This window comes from Balearica regulorum, chromosome 1 (genome assembly GCF_011004875.1).
Source record: "Balearica regulorum gibbericeps isolate bBalReg1 chromosome 1, bBalReg1.pri, whole genome shotgun sequence".
NCBI classification, from domain to species: Eukaryota; Metazoa; Chordata; class Aves; order Gruiformes; family Gruidae; genus Balearica; species Balearica regulorum.
This window is the reverse complement of record NC_046184.1, coordinates 108,529,610-108,555,363: the sequence shown is the minus strand read 5'-3', so window position 1 is coordinate 108,555,363 and position 25,754 is coordinate 108,529,610. Positions and strand designations below refer to the sequence as shown.

The 25,754-nt window shown below is 38.2% G+C and overlaps 1 protein-coding gene across 6 annotated transcripts in view; it reads right to left on the bottom strand.

Annotated features, from left to right (window-relative positions):
* USP25 (ubiquitin specific peptidase 25) overlaps nt 1–25,754 on the bottom strand; it is a 97,530-nt gene that overhangs the window by 37,579 nt on the left and 34,197 nt on the right. For all 6 annotated transcript variants that reach the window (XM_075769842.1, XM_075769824.1, XM_075769833.1 and 3 more), the window contains 5 exons: nt 21,353–21,515; nt 6,975–7,061; nt 2,094–2,231; nt 1,195–1,271; nt 387–460 (listed from right to left, as the gene is read on the bottom strand). In XM_075769842.1, the coding sequence (XP_075625957.1) occupies nt 387–460; nt 1,195–1,271; nt 2,094–2,231; nt 6,975–7,061; nt 21,353–21,515 (539 nt within the window). The remainder of the gene's footprint in view (nt 1–386; nt 461–1,194; nt 1,272–2,093; nt 2,232–6,974; nt 7,062–21,352; nt 21,516–25,754) is intronic.

Here is a 25,754-nt window from a genome sequence, read left to right as displayed (position 1 = left end):
ATGAAGCAGAGAGAGTGCGAGAGATTAGCTCAGTGAAATACAGTAACTTGCCTTCTGTGTATTATTAGTAAGTGGCAAAAGCACCCTGACAGTAATTTCTTGCAAGCATTTTAGCTCAGCATCTCACCCTAACTTCTACTGCACTTAAGTACATACGCTCACCTCCTGAAAGTTATCAAAACAGTCTTTCTGGACCACTGCAGCTCACTACATTTACTTTCAGTCTCATTCTCAGGACAAACCTTACGTCACAGACCAAACACGTATTCTCCAAGTGTACTTCTGCAGAAGTAGCTAAAAATGTTACATCTGCATCACTCACCTGTGTGCTTCAACGAGCACTAAACAGACACAAGCACAGAAGTCCAAGTAATTCAGATGCATACCTTCAAGTACACCTACTGCTAGAAATCGTCCATAAAACAACTCCACCATCGGGTTCTTTGGTTTCTCTCCATCCCTGAAAACAGAAAGCATGTTGGGGCGGGGCGGGGGGGGGAAATCAAGCACAAACCTACAAACTTTTATAAAACTATGAGCAGAATATTCTGAATTTGTTATGGAAATGCTACCTATTTTATTCAGTTACTGTTCATTAAGTTTTGTACTTTCCTCTAATGACAATAGCAATGATTCACATATTTGCAGTGATAAGAATATTCTGAAAATTAAGTTTCAGAAGTGCTTCATTTTAGGAAAATTTATGTAAATCAGATTCAATTCATGAGAGGTTAAAGTTGTACAAAACCCTTGTAAAAACTATTTCCTGCAACACTCTAGAAACAATTATGTATTCAAAAACCAGTTTACAGATGTTCACTTATACAAACACTGAGTATTTACTTCTGAAAAGAGAAATTGGCGCAAGGTCTTGAAGTATTTAAACTACAGGATTGAAAAGCAAAATTGCACTCAAATGAAAAAAACCTAATTGCTTACGTACAAAACACATCTCCACTGTTTATACACTTTGGACTTCATTCAGCAAGATTTCTAACATGAAATAAAAAGGTGGAAAAAGACAATTTATGGAAAATCAAAGGTATTGGCACATATGGAAAAAACACACTTGAACTAAAACAAGCTACAGACTTGGATCGTTTTCAGTGATACAGTGAGAAGTGGCGTTTTGGTTGTTCGGTTTGCTTTTTCTCATCAAAATGTTCACTATACAGAACTAGAAAAAAATCTTACCTCTCTTCTTCAGCTTTAATTTGGAAGGCATCTTCTAGCCAATCTAATAATTTGTGTGTAAATTCACTAACATCTTGCTGTTGAAAAATACAAAGCGATCAGTATGGATTCACATATGTAACACAACGAAGTGTCACCTTACAAGTGTCAGTATAGCAGCATTCCCCCCCACAAGAGTTCCAAAATTGCACTATGTCTAAGACTATGCCATGATTAGTTTCTTTATGAGTGGCTCTTGGAGCACACTAAGGCTCTGGTGTTCCTCAGCCATTACACTGTTTTGTGACGCTTATTACTTGGGCTCAGCTTTCATACCATGCTAGTCCAAAGGCATCTTATGAATCCCATTGTTCAAACTCTTTGGTATCTAAGCAAGTGGTGACTAATATTACTTTCATCGAGCACTAAATTCAGCATGCTGTTTGTAATTAAACACCTCATCCACATAACTTCACGTGGGAAAAATAAAGCATCTGAAGAAACCAAGCGTTTCTCAGAAAAGCAGAATATACCCACTAGGATTTAGGCAATAATCTTGAATATGAGTATTAGCATCCCCCAAACCAATATCTACACAGACAATAGTATACTAGGACTGTACCAGCGCCGGATGTACTGTTAGATCAGAAGAATAAAGAAAGCTCTTTCAAAAAAACAGAGACTTAGAAGCCAAACTAAAGCTGAATAAAATAGTTATGCTGTCCGGAACTTATTTTTTATTTTTAAAAAAAGTGACTAGAGATCACATAATAGTAGGGAAAAAGCTCAAAAACTGTGATAATTAGAAGTTTCTTTTCTGTGGACATTTTGCATTTTTGCTGTCCATTTTAAGTATTTCCTATTGCCAGATAACCATACGAAAACATGCAGAACCTTGAAAGAAAATACATAGAGATTACCTGTTGGGAATCATTTGATTTAAAAGCATCTTTAAGGATTTCAACTGCTCTTGATGGGTCAACATATTTTCTCTTTGAACCAACTAGAAGTGCAAACAGGTACCTCAATTCACGCATGAAAGGCAGATTCCTATGTTCCTGGATTTGAGGAAGAATTAAAAAATGTTTAAACAAAGTGTTTACAGAAGCACTACTCAATAAACTAAGCATATATGCAGCCAATCATCATAATAACACAGAAGATTATTTGTAGTACTAACAAGGTAGTGTTGCACGCCTTTTACTTGCCAGTTTTACAAAACCATGTAGTTCTCTTGGAAGAAAACTGCATTTCAGAAACAGAAAGCTCCCTGAAGCCCCATCTAGCTGTGGCTGTTTGACTTGAAATGGGGCTGTATGGACAAGTGGACGAGCTGAGTTGCATTTAAGACAGAACTCTTGTTCCCGAGACTCACAAAGCCTTAAGTAATACACTGCGACAAGATGCATTGATTTTACTGAAATCAGTATTCCTCTATAGCTCTACCAGAATTTCTTGTGAGCCTATACACTGCCTAGTAGCTTTTTGAGCTTATTTTTTGCTGAAGACTAAATTTATGTGTACACAAACCATTATTATTTCTCTTGACAGAAGTAGGAGAAATAGCCTGCTCTCCTTTTTAACTATTTTTTTTTTTTTTAAATATAGTTAGTTCATGGGGAACATGGAGCTCTTTCTGGTGTCCAGGAGAGAAGCTGAAGAAATACTTTCTGCCTGCACAATGAAAAGCAAGTAAACTGAAACACAAATCCATCAAGCCATAGATTAAACCACAGTTTACAAACACTGTTGATACTGGATATCACTCATAGTCCTGAGCAGATAGTTGAGAAATACTTGTGAAATTAAAACCCATGTAATATCCACTTGTATTTAGGACAAAGTATCATTCAAAGGCATCACAGATGTCAGATGCTGGTCAAACTGGAATTACTTGACGACAAACTATTTTACATGCTCAAATAGCAGACTTGTTTAGTCACTCCTATTTCAAACCAGTATGCATAAAGCTTTTTGTACATAAAGTCTGTTTTATTTCAGCTTTAAAAACTGTGTGTGGTGAACTGGAATATGTTCTGCATAATACCTAAAAAATACTTCTAGCCATGTAAATTCTCAAGTTTTACTTGCTCTTCTAGTCTACCTTGCAACACACCTGCCAGTTATAAACAATGTTCACAGCAAAGGCTGACGACTTCTTCAAATGCCACTATAATTCAGCATTAAATCACCATAATTAAAGAATAAAAATCAATCCTCCTTTTGCATATTTAAAGCACTTTATAACAACGAAACAGGAGAACAAATTGTGAAAGTGATTTTTTCTTAGTATTTTCATAGTGATCTATAAAAAATTAACAGAATTTCACATTTTAGATACAGATTTATTTTATCAAGATGCTTCAATACCAGTGATAATTCCATATGCATAATACAGATAATTCATCACAAAATACTCTGGATTTCACCTTTCTTTTGTTAAATCTGAAGTACATAGGGAGTGAGATTATTGCATACTTACCCAAATTTATACTACTAATTTGGCTGAGTTTTAAGCATACTTGTAGCTTTAGGTTGAACAACTGGCTACTGATGTCATTAGGATTAGACAGAACAAGTATCTCTGTAAAGCCTATAAAAGTCTCTAAAACTAGAAAAATCCTTGTTGTTTTTTTGAGAAAGCTCATTTTAATGCATTAGGCCTGATCTTTGACCAGACTATGTGAGCGTTACCTCAACAAATCGTGATTCTCACTAAACAAAGCCTAACATTTTCAAAAGCATGAGCCAGTCCCTGGGACAAGGTATACAGTTCCACAAAGGACTTCCACATTAAAACAAAAGAACTAATGAAGTATTCACAGCACAGCAAATGGCTCTCAGTATTAAAGCATACTCTAAGTGCAACACCACAAAAAAAAAAAAAAAATTAAAATTAATTTTGAAATAAAAACTGTATGGAAAGTTCATGATCTAAAGCATTCTCTATGTTATCACCTATCCTACCTGCATAACTAATTTCTTAATACAATAATGTTGGAACAATTTATGATTAAGAAATGGTTCTAAAGCAATCTACATGTTTAATACATCGCAAACATTCATTATTGTCAATCAGTATGCCAGGACACTGGCATAATGATAATGTTGAAATAGGGGGAAGGACGTGCTAACCTGTAGCACAGTAACCCACTTCCTCTGGTAATAAACTATTTCCTGATGATATTGTTGAGGTCAAATATTTAGCTGGCCTCACTGTGTACAGCAAAAGAGATCTGTTCATTTGACAGCAGGAGGTCAGAGAACTGGGACAGTAAAGAGGCTGCAGTAACTATAGAGAACCATATTTGTTCTACAGAAGGAAGCTGAGGAACACACCAAGGAAGAAAAATGAATTTCAAATGAAAAAGAACAAAACCAGATTGGAGATCTTAAGTGTAGGCCCAAGTTTAAAAATCCAGAAAAACAAAGTCTAATTAGCTGAGGTAAACAGGGTGGGGTTGTTGTTTGGTTTGGGTTTTTTAGAAGTCAAAATATATACCAATGACTTCTGGATTAAAAAAATCTTATATGACAAGTTATTAATAGCATTTGGATTCAATATATTGATAGGAAAGAACAAAAACACTGCACTATGCAATATTCCCTAAAGTACAATCACATGCTTTAATTCTAAAATCAAGAGATTGTCATGACCCTAGCATTAAACTCTACTTTTCACCAACTAGAAGAACAGGATGTAAACCAGAGTCTCAGAAATCTGGGATTATTAAAACTTGGTCTTTATTAGCAAGGAAATTTGATCCTAAGGAATGTCGGTCACATACCGGACTTATTACTAGGTTAAAAATAAAAACCAAAACAAAACTAAGTCGAGATAGTTTTAAAACAAGTAATCAGATGGAAGTAAATTCCAGGACTTTTTTCCGTCAACTAGTAGCTTATATTACAACTTTAAACCAATTTGCCTCTAATTGCCTTCAAGCACCATATTTGGGGGCACGTATGCTTATTACTTTTGTCTAGGTTAGAACTAGTGAAGCAATCTCTTTTCTGAAATTCTCCCCAAAACGTATTTCAACACTAAGACAATCCTTTTTCAGCTGTAGATAAGAGAGATGAGTACATCAATGAATAATGTTATTTCATTCTGGAATTTAAGTTAACGAAGGATACAAACTACTGCCAGAGATTCTTACTAGCAGGCTTGCAGAAAGCAAGGTTTCTGCACAAGTCTATATACTTGCCTGGCGTCACACCATTTCACACAGCCTTAATACTGCCTGTCATGGTCAGAACTTCTAAATAGCACTTTGGAATTGCTAAAGGCATTCGGCTGCTAGTGTCAATGCTTGAGTAAGACGGTTTTCAAAGACTACAGCTTGTTATTATCTATTATTTCATATCACCTCTTAGATGCCAACTGCTTTTTACGCCCTGAAAAATGAAGATAAAGAACTCTGAGTACTGGAGGATATTACTAAAACAAATTACATGACGAATAATGAAATACTAGGCAGAAAGTCAATCTAAAAATCAAAAAAATAAGTATTTCAGTACAACTCTTTGGTAAAGCATGACTTTATCCTGTCTTTCTTACCAAAATACACTGTCCCCTCTTGTAACATGATCCCAATACTACCCATGTTATATTTACACACCATCTCATGACCTAATGCAAACATTTTTTCCTAAATACAAACAAGCAAAATGCAACTGAAAAAACGAAAGTGCCACACAAGTGACAACCTGCTCTTTGAATGGAGTTAAGGAACTGGGAGAAATTACACCGTTCTGACTGAACATGCAACTTCCTTTTTATGGTACATACCTAGAAGTTTAGAAAATGGACACTATCTTCTCTGTGTCTACTTTCTTTTGCTTTTTTAATTGCAGCTCTTACTTTCACTAGAGAACATTCCAGTCAAGCCTGAAGTACCAAACAACTAAGAACAGGCTGACAACACACTCCCTTTTTAAAATCCAAAACAAAGGGGCAAAAGGCAATAGTCTAATTCCTGGATATGCAAAAATTCACTGTTCTGTAAGCCCTTGCTAAAAATCAGGGCATTGAGTGCCTTCACGCTTCATACAGTCACTTCCTCTTCCCACTTCTTCCTTTCTATTTCACAACATAGAAACCAAGGTGTCCCTATGTATCTCTCTTCAGAGGGCATCCATGAAGAAAAATTGGTCTGTTCTGTCCCTCAGCCCATGACCATTCCCCCTCACTAGTCTGAGGTCACAAGAACCCTGAGCCAAGGCCCCCCCCTTCCCAATCCCATATGAATACCAGAATAAACATGGGAAAATTTATGCTTACAATCACCTCATGAGAGGGCCAGAGGAGACAAGCTAATAACTGATAGCTTAATCTCAGTTCATAAGTTACAAGTAATTAACATGAAACACAATGAAGCGACCAGGCCAACACCAAAAATGCTGCTGGTAAAGCTACACAGATCAAAAACACACAGGTAGCCAAAAGCTGCGCAGTGTGAGGGGTCCAGAATAAAATATGTTTGCTAACACAAGCTTCATTCACATTAGAAACGCTCGCCCACTCGCGGCAGCGCTGCTACAGCTGTATCAGCGAAGCCCTTCCACTGAACCTGGTCTAAGCAGCAGCATGCCAAGCCAACGTTGCCTCTTAACACCCTGCCCTGTACTCTACTGCGAAGCTAACATTTTATGTAAGATCTGTAATAGGAAGCTCACAGAAAATGTTAATCAGCGCCTATAAAACCTGTGCTAATTTGAGCCAGAGAACAGTGCAAAATTCAATTACAAGAGAGAAATGGCCTTATCAGCCACTAGTGGAAGTTAGCTTCTAATTTTACCTTTTGGTTTCGGGGCAAGTCTTGAGCATTTGCAGGAGGATTGAAATTCAAAACTAGTCTTCGAAACTCCAGTAGGTTAAATAATGACTGAAAAGGAAAAAAAATAATTAAGAAAACCCCCCAACGCTTAAGCACTTCTGTAAACAATACAAAATTCTTTCAAAAGTGCCTTGCAAACTAAGTGAAATGTCAAACATATGAAATGCTAAAGTTTCATTTCAGAAGCTGTGTTATTTTACTTAACTTTGCTAAACATATTTCCAACATAAGACAATTATTTTTGCCAAGAAAACAGCATAATCAAAACAACTCTTTTACAGTAAATCACTTAAATAATTTTAATTATAGGTAAATTACTTTTTACAATAAGAATTTTATTAATTGCATAACTGTCCGTTTTCAAATAAAAATTAAAGCTTGTTTAGCCATGTAAAATTCATCCTGTAGCCCCTCCATCATCTACCTCCTCACTGCAGAGGGAGTACATCTTTGTATACGCAACTTAAATCCACTTGCAATTATCTGTACTTTTTGCTTTCTGTCCACTCTTCCCACTATTATAGGATCTGAATACTGTACACTAGAGTAAGGAGACTGGGTTATACATCTTTGCAGGTAAGTAACTGATAACATTCCCATTTTACAGACAACAAGACATGAAAACAGGCGTCTACAGGCACACTCACGAAGAGCCCCACAGCGTAAGACAGAGGAGCCAAGAGTACAGGAACAAGATGACTCTGGGTTGCGAAAATAGAAGTCCAAAGCAGTGGCTGAGAACTAAAGTCCTCAGCGCTTGCTTAACTGCATCGTTGCTTTTCTGTACAGACAGAAAGCACTTTAAAGTTCACTTCATTACCATTTTGATGAAGAAAGGGTAGCAGAAAAGGTCTAAAGTATTTCAAACACACTCATCAGAGAAGCATAAGAAAGATTTGCCCTCCTATTTCATCCCCTTTGGTTTTACAATCTATAATTAGCTTTTTTTTTTCTTTTTTTTTTTTTTTGCCTGATCCCATACTGCTATTTATTTTGTATTTATTTTGGAAAGGCAGAGCTTGCCTACCCCAGCAATAGACTTTGATACCACAACTTGTCCTACACAGGTAAAGACTTAAATCACAGAACAAAGTGGGTATAATAGGATTTCTACCCCATAGTGCCAAGAAAGTGAAACTCAAATTATAAAGAGGCACTGCATTTATTCCAGTAATTTAGAAAATGTTAGAGGGAAAAAAAGATGAGTTTGAAAAGTTGCTGCATTTCCAACTCTCCTTGTGAAAGAGCCTGTACTGAGTTTAACCTCTTCCCATACCCCAAAGTATATAGCATCTCCAGCAAAATGAAAAGGCTAAAGTTGCCTTCCTAACATTTTTAGATTTAATAATAAAAAAATCAAAACCCCAACCAAAAAAGACCTTTCTGATGTTGCTAAATCAACACAGAAAATTGAATAGTCAAGCTTTATCTTCTGTTTTGCTGTTCAAAATACAGTTTCCCCTTTTATTTGTCCTTGCAGAGAAGGGAGGTTAAAACAGAGTCTCCTTTGTTTACTTACTCAAAGCATAGAAAATGCTAATATTTAATTCAAGTGTCATTTTAGAAGTTGATACTAACTGAAGTTATATCTCATGATGTAACAGCATTCCACTGGTAGGCTCTTCATCAAGCAAAACATAGCAGTGTCTTACATACAAAATAAACCAGCTGCTGAAATATAATGTCCAAAGACTGACTTCTCTCCATGACTAACCCAAGTGCCATCAAAGTGCCAAGCAGCTGAGCTGGCCAATTTCATAATACACACACAGGAATTAAGTACAGAAAACTGTACTAAAGTTTAGAATTCTTGCCTGGCATTCAATCCACAAGTTTTTCACAAAAAGTGTATTTTCTTTAATCCAGAACTCTAAACCGTGAGCATGTAACTCCATGCTTCACTAAGCTGAACAAACCTAGTTCTGCAGGGTGCTGAGAATAATTAAGAGGATTATCCAATATGTTCATTTCTTCTTCAGCTTTGTTCTACTCAAAATTTCATATGCAAGATATTTAGTTATTAAGCTATTCTCCAGAAGAGCTTACACTGTCAGTGGCTGTATGCAGCAGAACACTCACAGTTAATCTACTACCAACACCATTAATGCCAACAGGACAGTATCATGTTGTAGCTCTTCTATACCGAGCTAAATCAAATTCAGTAAACTTCTATCTTCATTTAAAAAAAATATATATAATTTCAAATATAAACAAGTACACAGCAAGTGTGCCTTGAGACCAACCAATTTTCATGCCTGAAGTACCTCAAGGAGGAACCTATGGTTCTTCCTGAGGTAAGGAGATAGAAATGAGCTCCCCTAAGCCCTCACTGCAGCAGAGACCTCCCATGGCCACCCATCCAAGGACTTCAGAAAGGGGCTAGGGAAAACAATTGCCAATTTGCCGAGCCATCTGTTGACTAGGCTTCCTACACCCAGGGCAGGCAGCGCCATGGAGCAGAAGGTGATGTTCTGCAGCCACCGAGAGAGAGAAGAGGCTGTCCCTGGCCCGAGTGGCACCCGCTGGCCCCAGGCCCAAGCACTGGCCTTCCAAACAGTGCACGGGGCAGCACCTCATCTCTCACCCACTTGGCTTCAGCTACAGAAAGGTGTCAGCAGTCCCAGTGGAAGAAAACAGGCTGGATTTAAAAGGTGGATACTTCATATCTACTGGCCTTGATCAAATATTTTTATAGCTTACCAATGTAAACTATGCAAAACTTACGTATGCAAGAAAAATTCCCGAAAAGGTTGGGAGGGGGTTTCCAGTGTATTTAAGCCTATTTAAAAGCTGTCATCTGGAAACTTGACCAAGCTAAGGCTAAGATAAGTTACATCATTTCAAATTATCATGAAAATCAACAGATTTTTAGAATACCTGCCTCATATTATGTCAGTTAGGGAGCTGAACAAGAGAGTAAAAGAAAATAAAAATAAAAAAACAACAACAAAAATCCACTGTTGGTTTAGAGTACTCAAACTAACAGTGCTGAACGACAACATGTATAGTGTGGCTTTCCCCTACTTCAGGTGGTGGTGTAGACATATTTTCTGTCATGCCAGAGAGAGCTAAGTAGAGTTGTAGCTTCAAGACTATAAGATATTAAAAACATTCACTTTTCTGAGTAATGTCTACCCACACTACATAGAGTCCAATCACCATTTCAGAATATAAACTGCCTTGGTTTCACCCTGAACACCCTGCTTATCCCCTTTTCCCCCCTTAATGTCTAGGATTATCAAACATAAGGACCTTGGCAGAGTTTAGGTTGCCTGAGTAAAGGATTAATTCTTAAAATTCAAGAACTGTGATGCTGCATTAATACTGCAAGAATATAAATTAGTCAGCATATTAAATCCATAAAAACTTGGCATGCAACGCAGATCGTTAAAAGCTGCCAGCAGAGTCCTAAAATAGTAAAGGTACTGACATCAACAATACTTGGAGATTAGGAAATCAGTACTTCTGTGTCTAGATAAGAGATGACCTATCAAGCTGCCACACAGAGCTTTAGACAGACTCTCTCTGATGGAGTCTTGCAAGTTCCGTAAGCACAAAAAAACCCCAAAACAGCTGTTTCACTAACGGATGTATGAAAACCTTTTGTCTTCTTTGACTAGCAATTTTGTATTTGTTTGCACCGTTGAGAACGAAAAAGCAAAAAAAATTGCACAAGAACTGAGAAATTTTTAATATTGACCACCTTTATACAAGTTTACACCATAAAAGTAATTTCATAATACTGTGAACACAGCCACCTTCCTGTTCAATTCACAAAGGTTAAGCTTGGAAGGAAGGACTTTCAAATTGTTCTGTGAAACACAAAGCAATTCAGACTACAAAGTCTAAACCAGTCAGCAAGATGCCAAAAATGTTCTCATTTGGCAGATAATCATCTAAGATGCTTAAGTAGAATGAATACATTTGACCAACGCCTTAAGGGCTGCAAAAAAACTAAACTTCTAACGTGTTAGGAAAGAAAAATAAAAAGTTAAGCTTAGCAAATAAAATAGGACGTACCTACTGGCAGACAGCTGGGAACACCACCAGCATATTGTGAAATGCGGTCATCAGTCAGGTTTCTTAGTGCAGCCCTGAGAAAAGCTGTGCAATTTCTACTCTTGTGGCAGGTCAGTTTGTAGGCTCCATTTTTACCAAAGTGAAGGGGATTAACAATGGGCAAGGATGCCACAACTAGTATAGGTATGCGTTACAATACCTGTGTGTCAGCAGCAAATGCTGGCTAGGAATTTGGCTAAATTAGTGTCAAGGCTTAAGATTTAATAAGATAAAAATACAAAGACTAACTTGAATTTTGGCAAAGAAAATTTAGGAAGGACTTAATTTGGCTAGTAACCAAAACTTAAATTTATCTTACTAGTACAGATTGAAAAGCAACTCTCTGGCAGGTGGAAGAAAAGCATGCATTCCTAGAGAGCTCCTAAACGAACTGCTTCAGGTACTGGCGTTTAGCTCAGACATGACCTTGGGTAAGTTAAAAGCTTATATATGCATTAACACATTGCAATACTCTTTTGCCTCCTTTAGTCATCTCGGGCCTTTTATACATTTCCAATTTTACATTTATTCAGATTTTAAAGCCAGAAAGCAGGAACCATATCTACCTTCATTTTGTACAGCAAGCAGAAAGCAATCTTAAAGAATGAATACATTATTATTGTTCTAAAAATAAAAAGCAAAAATAGAGTTCTACCTATGCCATTAAATATATTATTTGGAATACTTTGCCTCTACCAGCATAACAAATTAGACTTATGTTCTCACTTTATAAACAATTTTGGTGGTTTACTATATACAGAGCTGGTTTTAGTGGCGTAAATCGGCCATTATTAGGGTTAACTTCTTATTCATGCCAATAATCTAAATCAAAGAAAACACAGAATGCTATGGAATGTATGCTCCCACCTGAACGCACTCCCATATGGTCCTTCTAATAACATCAAGAACTTTAAATTTACTAGTTTTCAATATTTGAAGTGCTAAGGGTTCAAAATAGAAATACTCCTAAATACTGCACTTAGACTTACTAGTGACCCAACACTCCTGCATGCCTCAGATTGAATATTAGTGTCCAGCAGAACTCCATATTGCAAAAACATAAGCAGCTTCACTGACAATTAAGTCCACTTCTCTCTAACTTTCAAGTCTTTTTGACTCTATACCACTAATTTGGGAGAATCGCTTCTCCTGCCTCTCTAAGGCCTTCCCCACTTTTTCTATTTATTGATCTATTTTATTAGTTTATCTTTTGGTTCACACTCTTCAACCTCCTTCTCTGACAACAAAGTCCATGAAGTGACTGTTTGTTGCCACTGCATGGGCCTCTGCTCCTACCCTACACTCCTTTCCACCCAGCACCTCCTCACAACTCACACTGGGGCTGCCGCCTCCTCCACTTCTGCATGTCTTAGTTGAGAGTGGTAAATCCTGTTTTCAGGATAGAGACTAATGATGGGCATTAGATGTGGTCATCAGGCCTGTATTTGAGCCTATGTATGCACTGCATAGCAGTAAAAGTCAGCAAGCATAAATATAACAAGAATTCTTCCTATAATGCTCAAACTAAAAGGAAACTGATGGCTATACATATATGCAAATTATTTTAAACACATTTTACTTACAACATAGAAAATAATTATTGTAACAAGACTATAGAGAATTTGACACATACTTTCTTTTAAACACATAGCAGTCCTCTGTATTGTCTTCTACCTTTCAAAGAAAAAAAACCCCAAACTTAAGAAAACAAGGAAGTCATCCAAAAAATACTCCTGACGCTGCTTCTTTCCAGACTCAGAATTTGGCGCAGTCAGTCAAAAGCCCTCCTGAAAATCCTTGCATTCTTTAGAAAATTGCATGTAAGGAAGAGGAAAGGGAAGGGAATAGAGGAAAACAGCTTCAAAGCTAGGATTTGAGCAGGTTCCTGTTCAAACTTAGTTATGAAAGCACAGGAAGAGGAATTTTTTCTCTCCCTCTCTGAAACAAAACTACTACAGACAGATACAACACTATCTCACGGCTGAACTTCAGCAGAACAACCCCACATGTACAGTGGTAGCAGTCAGGAAAACACGCAGGATTTTCAACGTCACAGAGAAATTCAATCCCAGATCTTAAAAGCATCTCAGAAAGGACATTTTTATTTATAAACAGTCAACCAATCAGCATTCCAAACTGCTGAAAACCAAGGTATGAAATGCAGTTTTAAGCTGTCATGTTTTGCTTTTTCAAAAGACTCAGATGTAAGATGGAAGAAGATGGAAAACAGCTTTTGTACTGTTTGATCTAGAAAGTCAAACTAACTCAAGACCTCTAGCAGACTTGGGTTAAGTCAACATTTTAAACAAACAGCTCACCATGGTATTACCAGCCTGCATTTAGAGAACTTTTACTTGTTTATAGCAACAAACTCAGAACATTACTGCAATTCAGAAGACAGATAAGTATAATACGAGATGTGTCCAGAAGAATTCACTTTATACTTGTCTTGGCACATACTAAAAAATGCCATTCAACCACTCCTCCATTACATGTTCAAAGCAAGAATTAAAAAAAAATAAATCTGTCAGGACATAAAATAACAGCCAACATTTCCTTACATGGTTACCGTTTTCAGCTTCTTGCCTAGATGCACAACAATGTGAAATAAGCTTGTGGTATAACTTTAAACAAGACACCTAAGCAACACAATGGCTTTATGTGCTTTTAAAACCCTGGAACTGCACATGGGATCACAACCCAACACTTATTCTGTACCCTTTATTTTAATTAAATGAACAACGATTTTATGAGTCAAAGCTAAAGCCATCATCTGTTAAAGCTTTCCAACCCTTCACAACAGAAATTTTGCAATATTATACACCGCTAAATATAAGGTAAGAGCTTGAAAAGTCACACAAGCAACCCAAGGGAACTGGAGACCGCAGAGAACAAAAAAAAAAAAGCAGCGAAAGGAATATTCTGTCAGCAAACACCACAGGATGACTGAACTTGGAAGTGACAGGTCGATCTTTACTCAACAGCGGAACAGACAGAGTGATGGAGGGAGGGAAAACAAGAAACTACATTTCCAGCATCATGTCTGCCCATGAAACTCAACAAAACAGTATGTATCATATTCCTCCTCCTGCTCCCAGCTCTTCCACAGAGAAAATAGTGGAAAGAACATATCCCATCAATGACCATTTCAACTCAAACAGGGAGTGCACTCTGAGTGTTCGTCAGCATGCCACCTTGCACTGCATGCACAGGGAAGCAAGGGAATAATGTACAACATACATATATGCAACCCTTATTATATAACACTAGGCTTTTTCGTATCAATGCACTACCACAACACCCATCACAATCCTTTCTATTCAACATGACAAATAGGAAAAACAAAACAATGCAAAAGCTAGATACTTGTGGTAGGCTGCTTCAGAGATGGTAACAATAGTCAAGCCAGCAACTGGGAACAAAATACTTGCTTGATTCTCACCCATCAAGCTGGCTTGCTTCTTTCCACAACTAGAAGTTTAGGATCAAATGAGATCCTAACCCCAAATATTCTGACATCAAGAAAGCAAGGCGGCTGCTCCTAAACACAATGCAACAGAGTAAAATATCAGAAGTGGTGTCAGGGACCCTGAAAATAAAGTTAAAGAGCAGCCACGGAGATTTATGCTTGTAAGATGGTAGCTTGTTAATTCTTTGTTCTGCAAGCTATGCATTTTTGGGGAAGGAAAAAAAAAATACAAGTGTCTCATTTTTTTTTAATGATTAACCAGACTCTGACAGACTCTCAGGGAAAAGCACGTGGTGATGCCAAACCCCAGCTGTCCTGTTGGGATAGCTCATTTGGTAAAGGGAGGAGCTACAATCCGGACAGGCCCTCGGGAAGTCACAAGACTCAAGAAAACGCTGTCCCTAGTACTATAGGTATGGGACTGGGCAGGGAGAGGAAACAGAGCAGCATTCACAGTACAATTTGCATGTGATTCCCACACACACTTTCTTCTTTCCATCAGAAATTTGTCTTAGTGCACTGAGTGGACAACATTGACTAAAGGACCAACTACTCAGTATCTCCCACACCACCTTTTTCAAGGGGCAACTAGTGCCAGGGTATTATTACTTCTTATACATGACTGAAACCCTACTTGGAACTCCAAAAGATAAACTTACTCTTGTGCAATGTCTTAAAGCGAAACATCTGGGTGACAACTTGCACAGGCAGCAAGCCTACAGACACGATTCCAATAGTGCATCTATGTCTTGAGTTACCATCCTTCTATGCCTTGCATCCTGCAAACACTTAACTCGTGCTCAGCATGACACAAAGGAGTTGCTTAGCAGGCTCAATAAATGTATTACTTCAGCCATTTTCAGACTCTTAAAACCAAGGAAAATTGTGAAGTTACTTTTTTTACAAGGAAGTCACTGAAATCTACTGCAAAAAATGAAGTAAAAACCTGTAGCAGTATATTCATGTTTTGTTTCTTTAAAGAACTTGATATCTTAAGTTCTATTTCAAGAGCAGACATATACAGTTACAATAATGAGAATTTAGAAAAAAACAACACACAAACAAACTTCTAGAAATATTCTAAAATCTCAAAATTTAGGGATCCTTCTGTAAAATTTAATCTGATTAAATAGTATCAAAAGCATGTATGGGTGAACTCCTATCAAAAACGTAGGTTTATTATAGGTTCAAGAGAAGGTGGGAAAATCATTGAGGAACTTTGAGTCGCTTCCTGGCAAGTAAGGAAGACGTGAGCATTCTTCAATACAGTTTTGTTTTGACATATTTTCTTGGGGGACTCAGTTTTAAATTCAAGTTATTATCAAGTCAGAAGTGTTCAACAGCAAGACAAATTTTTAGAAGGTACACTGTGGAAAAAAAAATTACTCTTCATTCTAATGATGCTGAATGTAATTGTTGGAAGCAAAACTTTGTTTTGGAGCTATCTGAAAAGAGAGACTCCCCTCCTCCCCTACAGAAGAGGATGACTTCCACATGTGTGTATTTCTCTAACACACAAATAAATACAGATTAAAAGGCAGTATTTCTAGCAATGTCTGAATCTTGTTAGGGTTTGCTGTCACTCACCGTAAACATATATTAAGGAATTTCATGCTCTTAATGCAAATACAAGAAACCATTGATGACTGCATTTGAACAAGTCAGCTAATTGGTGGCCATAAAAACCAACATACATTGCATATGAAAACTTTCAAATTGTCAAAAGCTATTTTTTCCTTAACAAGTACCCCTTAAATAGAAGGAAAAAGACTTTTCTTTCTTTGCAATTTCATTTTAGATTATATTACACAATGCATCATTGTGACTGACAGTAGTTAACATTCAGATATTGTTGACCTATGTGATGTGTCAGGTTTCAAAAGACTCCTTAAGAAAGCTTGAAAATACTTCTACATAGTCAATGCAACCCAAGAAGTCAAACTGCCCTGTGGATAAATAAATATGGTATTAGCTAATGCTCTAAATTAACATGCATTACGTTTCCTGGGATGGTTGTTTGAAACACAGGTCCTCCTGGCTGGCAGACAATATTAATAACCTAAATTTTCAACCAACTGAAGTTATAAATCTTTCAATGGTTTACTTGAATTACATTCTATAGACCTAAATACAGAAGTTTAACTATCTTTTAGGATCAAACCGTTGTAATTCCAAATGCCACAGATTTTCACATAATATTGGTGGTGACCATAAGAATTACCTAGCCCTCTATATAATCTATTTTCAAGGTATAAAGTTGCACATCAGGTATAAATAACATGAGATCATAGGTCTAGCACAGGTTTTTACATTCCCTAGCCTTTGTTCTTATCTCTGTGGTGAACGAATTAAAGTTTCCTTGAAAACATTTATTTAAACATATGCAGTTTCCGATGTATCAGTATTTCTTTTACAGAAACGCACACGCACATAAAATCAGTCATCTTGAGATCAGGGACTACTATGGAATGTAAAATCCGACTACACGACAGAGAAGGTAAAACACCAAGTCATATTGGCTCCACAAAGAACTTTATGGAAATTAAATGGTTCTCTATATTAGCACCAATACTATGTTTCTGCTATTGGAAAAAGAGTTATGTACGTGAACGAATAAGGAAAGGAGGAAAGATGAACACAGGAAACATCAAAAGATCTCAGGAAAACAGAAAATTCAAACACCTGATAGATTACTAGATGCTGAAAGAGGCCTAAAAACATAAAAACTTCAGTGGGAAGGGAGGTTGTAGAACAAATAAAGAAGTCTTTCTGCTTCATTATCTACAGCATTACCTAAGTATTACCTGCAGGTAAGTAAATGCTTCCCATTAAAAACAAAAAACAAAAGACAACAAAACAACCAAACCCTACCAACCAAAAAATCTCACCACAAACAAAAAACCCCCCACTCAAGACCAAGTCATCAAAAGAATGTGGATAACAGATACACAGTCTACTGATATTTCACAGTAATTTCTGAAGAAATCATATAACAAAAGCTTTTAACTAAGCAGTGATGAGGTAAGATGGAAGGTCCAAGCATAGGCAAATGTGAGATCAGACCAGGCTGCTCAGAGCTTTTTCCAGACACACCTTAAAAGCCTTCAAGGTTCAACAGAACCTGCACAGCCTCTCTGGGCAACCTCCACTGCCTGCCTGTCCTCATGGGGAAAAATGCTTCTCATGTCCAGGCTGAATCTCTCTTAACTTACTCCCATTGCCTCTCATCCTCCCAATATGCACTGCTGTGCAAAGACTGGCTCCGTCTTCTCAATGGTCAGCTAATGCAGACCATCCCATAGCTTCCCAGGTTGACTTTTTGGCCTGTCTACAGTTAATCAGAAGCCTCTCTGATTCATCAAGACCTTTCAAAGACGATAGAGAGTGGCCTTGCTAAGACAGACTTCCCCCCATTCTCTCAGCACCACTGGATGCAGCTCAGTGAGTCCTGTGGACTTATGGGTGAAGTTTCCTCAAGTAATCTCTGACTCAATCCTTAACCACTGCTGAGAGTTCCTCTCCACCCATTAAGCACAGTGGTCTGGGAGAAGTCATTAGTGAAGGCTGAGGCAAAGCAAGACACTGAGTACCTCAGCCTTATTTAAGCCTGCTGTCACTAAATCACCTGCTCGATTCAGCAGCAGAACCACATTCTCCTTGCTCAGCCTTTTATGACTAGTGACTTCTTGTTATCCTAGACATCCCTTGAAGCATCAACTCTAGGTTAGCTTTTGCTTTCTTAACACCATCCCTTCATGCCTGGGCAACGTTTCCAAACTCCTCCTCGGTAGCCCTTTTCTGCTTCCAAATCCTGCACACTGCCTGCTTGCACTGGAGCTTGGCCATGAGTTCCCTGAGCAGCAGAATGGACCCTTCTTTCAATTAGAAGATGCTGCCTGCTTTCCTGAGCTACTCTGCCCCTCAGAGCTGTCTTCTACAGGATCGCAGGTGTCAACTTCCTGAATAAGCCAAAGTTTGCTCCCCTGAACTCTAGCGTCTGTACCCTGCTACTCCTTCGTCACTCCTATCAGGATCTTGAACTCCATTATTTCCTGGTCACTGCAGTCAAGAGTACCCACATTACTACATGTCCAAGCAGTTCTTTCATTTCAGGGAACAGCAAATCCAGCTGTGCATCACCCCTAGTTGGTCCACCAGTACTTGTATCAAGAAGTTGCCCTCACATTCTCCAGAAATCTGGATTGCTTGTGTCCTGCTGTGTTGGACTTCCAGCAGGTGCCAGGATGTTTAATAAAGTCCCCTGTGGGAACCACAGACCATGACCCAGAGATTTCCTGACCTTTAAAGCTTTGTCCACCTCCATATCCTGAGGAGGGTAGTCTGTAACAGACTAGCTAGGGTGGTACCCTTACCGTCCTCTCCTCTGATGCTGGCCCACAAACTCTCATGTTGTCCCACACAAGTCCGGCATACATCTGAGCTGCTGCTTCACAAGGAAGGCAATGCCCTTCCTTGTCATCCCTACTTGTCTTTCCTCAAGAGCCTGTATCCATCCATTGTACCACCTCATAAGTTCATAGCCCACGGTCCTGGTTTCAGCTGAGATAGAGTTAATTTTCTTCATAGTACCTAGTACGGGGCAATGTTTTGGATTTGTGCTAAAAACAGTGTTGATAATATAGAGATGTTTGTGTTATATAGAGGTGTTTCTGTTATTGCTGAGCAGTGCTTACACAGAGTCAAGGACTTTTCAGCTTCTCACACCACTCCACCATTACGATGGGTGGAGGTGCACAAGGAGTTGGGAGGGGACACAGCCAGGACAGCTGACCCCATCTGACCACAGGGATACTCCATACCATACACGCTCAGCATATAAAGGGCTGGGGGAAGAGGAAGGAAGGGGGGTGGTGACATTTGGTGTAATGGTGTTTGTCTTCCCCAGTAACCGTTATGCGTGATGGAGCCCTGCGTTCCTGGAGATGGCTGAACCCCTGCCTGCCCATGGGAAGTGGGGAATGAATTCCTTGTTCTGCTTTGCTTGCATGTGCAGTTTTTGCTTTACTTATTAAACTGTCTTTATCTCAACCCATGAGTTTTCTCACTTTCACCATTCTACTCCTCTCCCCAATCCCACTGGAGGGTAGTGAGCGAGCGGCTGCGTGGGGTTCAGCCGCTGGCTGGGGTAAAACTACAACACCCACTCACACCTTGAGAACTTTCCTGGTCCCCCAACTAAAATACTACTAGAGCTAGAAAGGATCTGGAGAACAGCAACAAGGTGGATCAGCAGTTGGAACAGATCCTATATAGATCACAACTCAGCAGTCAGCTTGGAAAAAGAAACCACCAACCTGTTGAAAGTATGACAGTAGTCCACAGAACTGTAACTGCAATCAACTTTTAACTGTCTTGTCCACCAGGAGACATGGAAGCCACCAGACAAAGCTAGTGGGAGCCAGGTTCAAAAAACAAAGAAAACCAATGTGCTTCTTCATGCAAGAGGGAGCACAACTACGGAATTCATACCCAAAGGGCCCAAACAAGAAGTCTACAAGGTTCAAGGGAGACAAGTACCTAAAAGAGAGGTCCACTGGGGATTACCAACAAACTGCAAAAGCTGAAGAAACTTCCCCAAGATGAAAGCAGCTGGAGGCTTGGGAGTGTTTTACCAGAGCAGTATCATGCATACTGTTTGTACTCTTCTATAAGAATTAATTTGCAGAAATTGCTAGGCAGATCATTGATCTAAATGGACTTAGCCTGACGTACAACAGCATCACTATGAAAGTAACAATATTAGTTTATCTGAAGTGCTTCAGCCTGACAGTAATTTGTTAAAAAGGGGTATTAAATATTTTATTGGCTTCCTCTCAAAATATCAGACTATGAAGTTACAATATGTTGAATTTCCTTCTTATAGACTAAAAATAAATTTCCCTCTATTGTATTCCAGTTTCACCCAGTTTTCTGTGGCTTTGGATGCTTTTGAATATATCTACCGATTACTTACAGAAACTTACACAGATTTAGCAACCACTTCTAAAAAAAACCTCTACAAAGATAGGTTCATAAAGTTTATGTACAATGAATTACCGATACTAGAACATCAGATTTCACTAGATAAGTTGCAATATCTGTACTCATTTCTGTATTGACCCTATCTTTTAAAAAACAAAAAAAGGTAGCTTTTAATGCATCTACATATACACAAAAAAAGACTAAGAGTACACATATTGACTGTAGTACGTAAAAAACCGCAAAACAACGCAAAACAGACACAACTGCATCCATATCACACCTTCACTTTCCTCATTCTCAAGTCTTCTTCTCTATCAGTTATTTCTTCTTTTACCGTACACAGCTCTCTATTTCCTTGTAGCTATTCAAGTACTCCATGATTGAAAGTGTCTCATTTCCTCTACCTACCTCCATTGTTAGCCAGCCCCTTTCAGTCATTTGCATGCATTCCTTTTAATCTAAAAAGTCTGTTCCTCATCTGTAATCCAATTTTCACAGGTTTTTTAGGCATCCACAATTGTCATTGATGTCAGCATGAGCTGCAGACATTCAGGATCTTCAGACTCAACTCCTTGTCTTCAACAACTTTTTAATAAGAAACATTTTGAAGCTTCACTTAGTTACGCTACAGTACTTTCTACATTTCAATCAGACTTACGGATGAGTATATTAAGAGATGCAATAAATAAGTAATGCTCAAGAACATCTCATGCAGTGGCCTAAACTTCCCAGGAAAACACGTATCTTACCTTATTTTAAGTGGCTAACTTAACTCACCTCACATTAAATACAATGGAGAGTATATATGGCTAATCAAAGAGGTGCTTACCTGAATGACAGCACTAAACCAGCACGTGTTGCCAACATTCTTTAATCCTACTGGACAGTTGTCTTGCCGCTTTCGATCATAAGGGTTTGGAGAGTCACTCCATACCTCTGGATGTGTCCTCTTTAAACTTGCTTTATTTTCTGCAATACTGGCTTCTAGAACTCTTCAGGAACAGAAGGGAGGGAAAAATGTGAGAAAAAGCAAAAAAATAAGACATAGTAAAACACCTTCAGTTACTAATACAGACATCTTAATTACATCATTTGCTAACTTATTGTTGCTGAACTTAGTTTTAAATTCATATGCGATAATATGTCTTCAAAAGTAAGATGGTATTTTACTTTTCAATATGTTACAGTAATTCCATTACCTTTTGGAAAATGGTATCAGCAAGTGAGTGAATATCTTGTGAGAGCTCTAGATATAAGAGCCATGTCTTTAAGTCATTAATTATTTAAGAAACAGATTCAAATAGAATGGACAAGAAGAAATTTTAGGCAGCACTATTAGTGTAGTGCTTTCATCTACAAAGCTTTTATCGATATACCAAGCACAAAGTCACCAATATGTACTTTACTGACAGGAAACCAAAGCTAGCTAGGCAACTTTCAAAAGTGGAAGACACTTTTTTTAGTTTCCATTTTTGCAACTTAGGCAACTGTACGTATCGCTTTACATAGCAAGTAATTAGTTTATGAACCATGGAAAGACATCTCCCCACAATTTTTCAATTATTGGCCAACAAGTTAATTGTGTGCTTCAATGACCACACTCTTTGCAAGAAACTGTTCCTATGTAATTTAGGCTGAATGCCCATATTTCACATGACAACAAGATCTGATGTGTGTTATGCTCCCAAACTCAAGCCTCACTCAATACAGTATTTCTATATCGGCACACATCCTTAGCCTGGTAACAAAGAACACCTTAAAGGTAGCTTTTGGTAGCCACATATTCTAAATAGAAAGATGGAGATGGATACATTCAGGTCATACAACGGTGGCTCTAACTAATACACAAAAGTTGCCTGGTGCGTGCACTACTGACACAGTTGCTATCCCCAACCATCTAGTCCGAGTATCATACAAAAGGCTGAGATGCTGTTGAACTACTGCGTTTGTCAAGCACAGGGTTTCGGGAGCTGCATGGCAAGCATCAAAGCAGTCTGTGCAGCCTGAAGGGTTGCCCCCTTCAGTTCTAGGCTCACTATACATCAAAGAAAGGCAGGTCTAAGCTGGTCTGTAAATGGAGTTACTAAAGGATAAAGTTTGAACACCTTAGAAAACACAAAAAACCCCAGGGGGGACGACCCCACACAAAAAAACCCCACCACAAACACATGATGTAACCCCTCAGTTTTCTAACTGTAAATTGTTGTTTCAAGCTATGCTCTTGTCAAAGAAAAGGTATCTCACAAGATATACAAGAACCATGAAGCATTATATGAATTTACTGTAGAAAACTGCTTTGGGGGACATACTAATTTGTTATTGCTACTTATTCTGAAAAAAAATAGAAGCATTCAGAATTTGAGAGGCCATTTGGCATAAATACCTCTTTTGTATCAATGCCTCTCAAGAAGAGCCTAAAATTTGTAATTTCCTAAGGATTAATCAATTTCTGAAATTTAATTTTTGACATATAAGCTCATAAACAGCACATCTTTTTTCAAAAGACACTGAAAGTGCAGGTATATGATCCTCTTAAGACTTTCTGCTGTGTCATCTCTTCAAACAATGCATAGGGATGGAACCCGATTTTTCAGTGGTAAAAGACTCTTACACTAGCAATGATAATGTTATCTCCTAAGCAAACTCCAAAGTGTAAAGAAACTGTCAGAGTCATTTCCCTTCTCACTGATAGAATCCTTAAAAAGTGTTAGATGACCAGTGTATCTCTACTTTGAGAGAAGTCATTGGATAGGGATGTTAAAAATTAATTCAAAACAAATGTCATACATACATCAAATAATTTCTCACTGAGGTAGAATTACCTAAACTCATGTTAAAACTAAATTGAAGGGACCTTTAAAACTGACAGGAACACCCTGACAGACTAGCATAAGTTTAGGATGATGTTCTAACAGGACTATAATACCTACTCCATACCACTTTTGTTTCAGGGAAATAAACTTTTTTTTTTTCCCCATCCTCCCAAGCTCAAGAATATTTCAAAATATTGCAAGATTCAAGTTCAGAAAAATATATATTCTCAAACTGAAACAGTTCCCTGACCCCAAGGGTATTACCATTTGTCAACTTAACAAAAACAAATACAGGAAGAAATTTTAGTAAGTATTTCTTTAACAGGTGAGGGATTTCTTCATCTCTAGCTCCACCTCAAATTTGTTTCCATGTCTTAATAAAGTATTTGGGTATCGAAGCTTCATGATATTTTCCCTTATTTTTACTCAAAATATCATCTGTCCTCAGAGAGCACATGCAATAGCTGCACGCCCTACGTGCCAAATTCGTTTTCAGCCACAATGATAGCTCTCATGCAAACTGAAATAAAAGTAAGCATAATAAATGGGAACTTAACTATTAGCTCAAAAGCTACATAAATAAATGTATTTACCAGCATAGTGAATTTACTACTTCTACTATAATGTTGACTATATTATATTCATACAGTCCTGATTTGGGAGACTACCTTGACAAACAATCTTACTCACATATTGCTCTCAACAAAATGAGCATCCTTCGAGACACTTAGTACAAGGATTTAGCAATTCTGATTACACAGCCAAAACACCCTCTTCGTGACCCTCGGAGACCACAGCAGCAGCCACTAGCAGCAGAGCCATAAGCTACGTGCAGGGTATGGCACGTCTCTAGCCTCACGGGACCAAAGGCTTCCCCACCTCCAAGTGTTGGAATCTCATTTGAAGGGAAACTCTGGAGGGAGGGTTAGTTAATGCCAGGCTTGGCACAGGACTTGAAAGCAGTGTTTTATTTCTCTCCATGACAAGCTGCGCATCACCCAGCAGCTTTCCAGAGCTGCTTGCGTGGGGCTAGCCAGCCAATGCAACAAGCCTCGGGCAAAGTGAGTCCATAGCACAGAAGTTCAGCCAAACCATTCTGAGGAAGCCCACTAAACATGCTGCAGAAAAGCCCAATCCGGCAGGCTACTCAACAAAAAGAACAAGAAAAGGTCTTTACGCTGGGACTGTCTTATAGCTGGACATCCAGGAATATCCCTAACGCTACGTCCCTCCCCGGTCTCACCACTGACCTATACACACAATGCTCAGTCACAGTGCAGAGTCCCCAGCAGTTTCAATGACTGTGTTAAAAAAAAAAAAAAGAGAAGAAAAAGAAAAAAGTCTAGGGGTTGTGCACATCATTATGCACTTATAGTATGGGCTTTCATTTTAATACAGCTACTACCCTAGGTACAACACTGGCTGGCTAATTTCTCCTTTCAGTCAAAGCTTACTAACTTCCCCGGTGAAGCCCTATGCAGCCAGCCTCATTCTCCTTCAACCCATGAAAAGTAACATGAACAGAAGAAACTTTTTCTTATTAAGAAATACACTGAACATGTGTATTTCCCTGCGAGATTTAAAGAGAGAATAGTAAAAAAACATTAAGTGTGCCACGTACAAGATGTTCAGCTTGGACACTTGGACATTTCAGCTGCACTCCTCTCAACACCTACACAGTAATCAGATCTGTCCTCATTAAGTAGCACAAAGCAATTACATTCAGGAAGACAGATTCTACGTGCATTACAACATTAATTACACAAGACATTAATGTTCCCTTGGAAACCTTAACAAAATCAGTGCAAATTAGTTTCCAAACCATTATGAATACCTTTGAAAAAAAAAAAATATCCTCCACACCAAAGACTACCTAAATATGCACACATCCTACATTATTAAAAATGAAACATTTCCATAGTTTAATTTGCTGTATTATCGACTTCCTATTTGATTTCTGCTTCTTATTTAACTTAGAAAAACACAAGTAAACAGCTGCAGCTTGACTTGCTTCCAGTCAAGAAGTGTTCTACTTTTTGTTTTGAGAAGTCCCGCACAGATAGCGTGCTTTCTATTGGAAGGCCAACATTCTTCTGTGGGGTGTTAACTATAAAACTATTTAATTTTAAAAAAAGAAAAAAAAAAGGAAACAAAAGTCTTAAGTCCTGCCCTTAAGGAAACTGATTGAACAGTTCACATGAAGAATTTGAGAATTCTGAACTTCCTGAACTCGTACAACTCTAACATAATTTGCCATCAACTCAGGGTGTATCTTGGTATGTAACTGAGTTGATTCTATACCCCGATGCTGCCAAAACCCTCAAGATTCTCACTCTTCTCTGCCTCCATTCACAAGCAAAGTCCCATTTCCCTTTCTTGTGCCATGATACACTCTGGATCTTTTAGTCAGTATTTTTG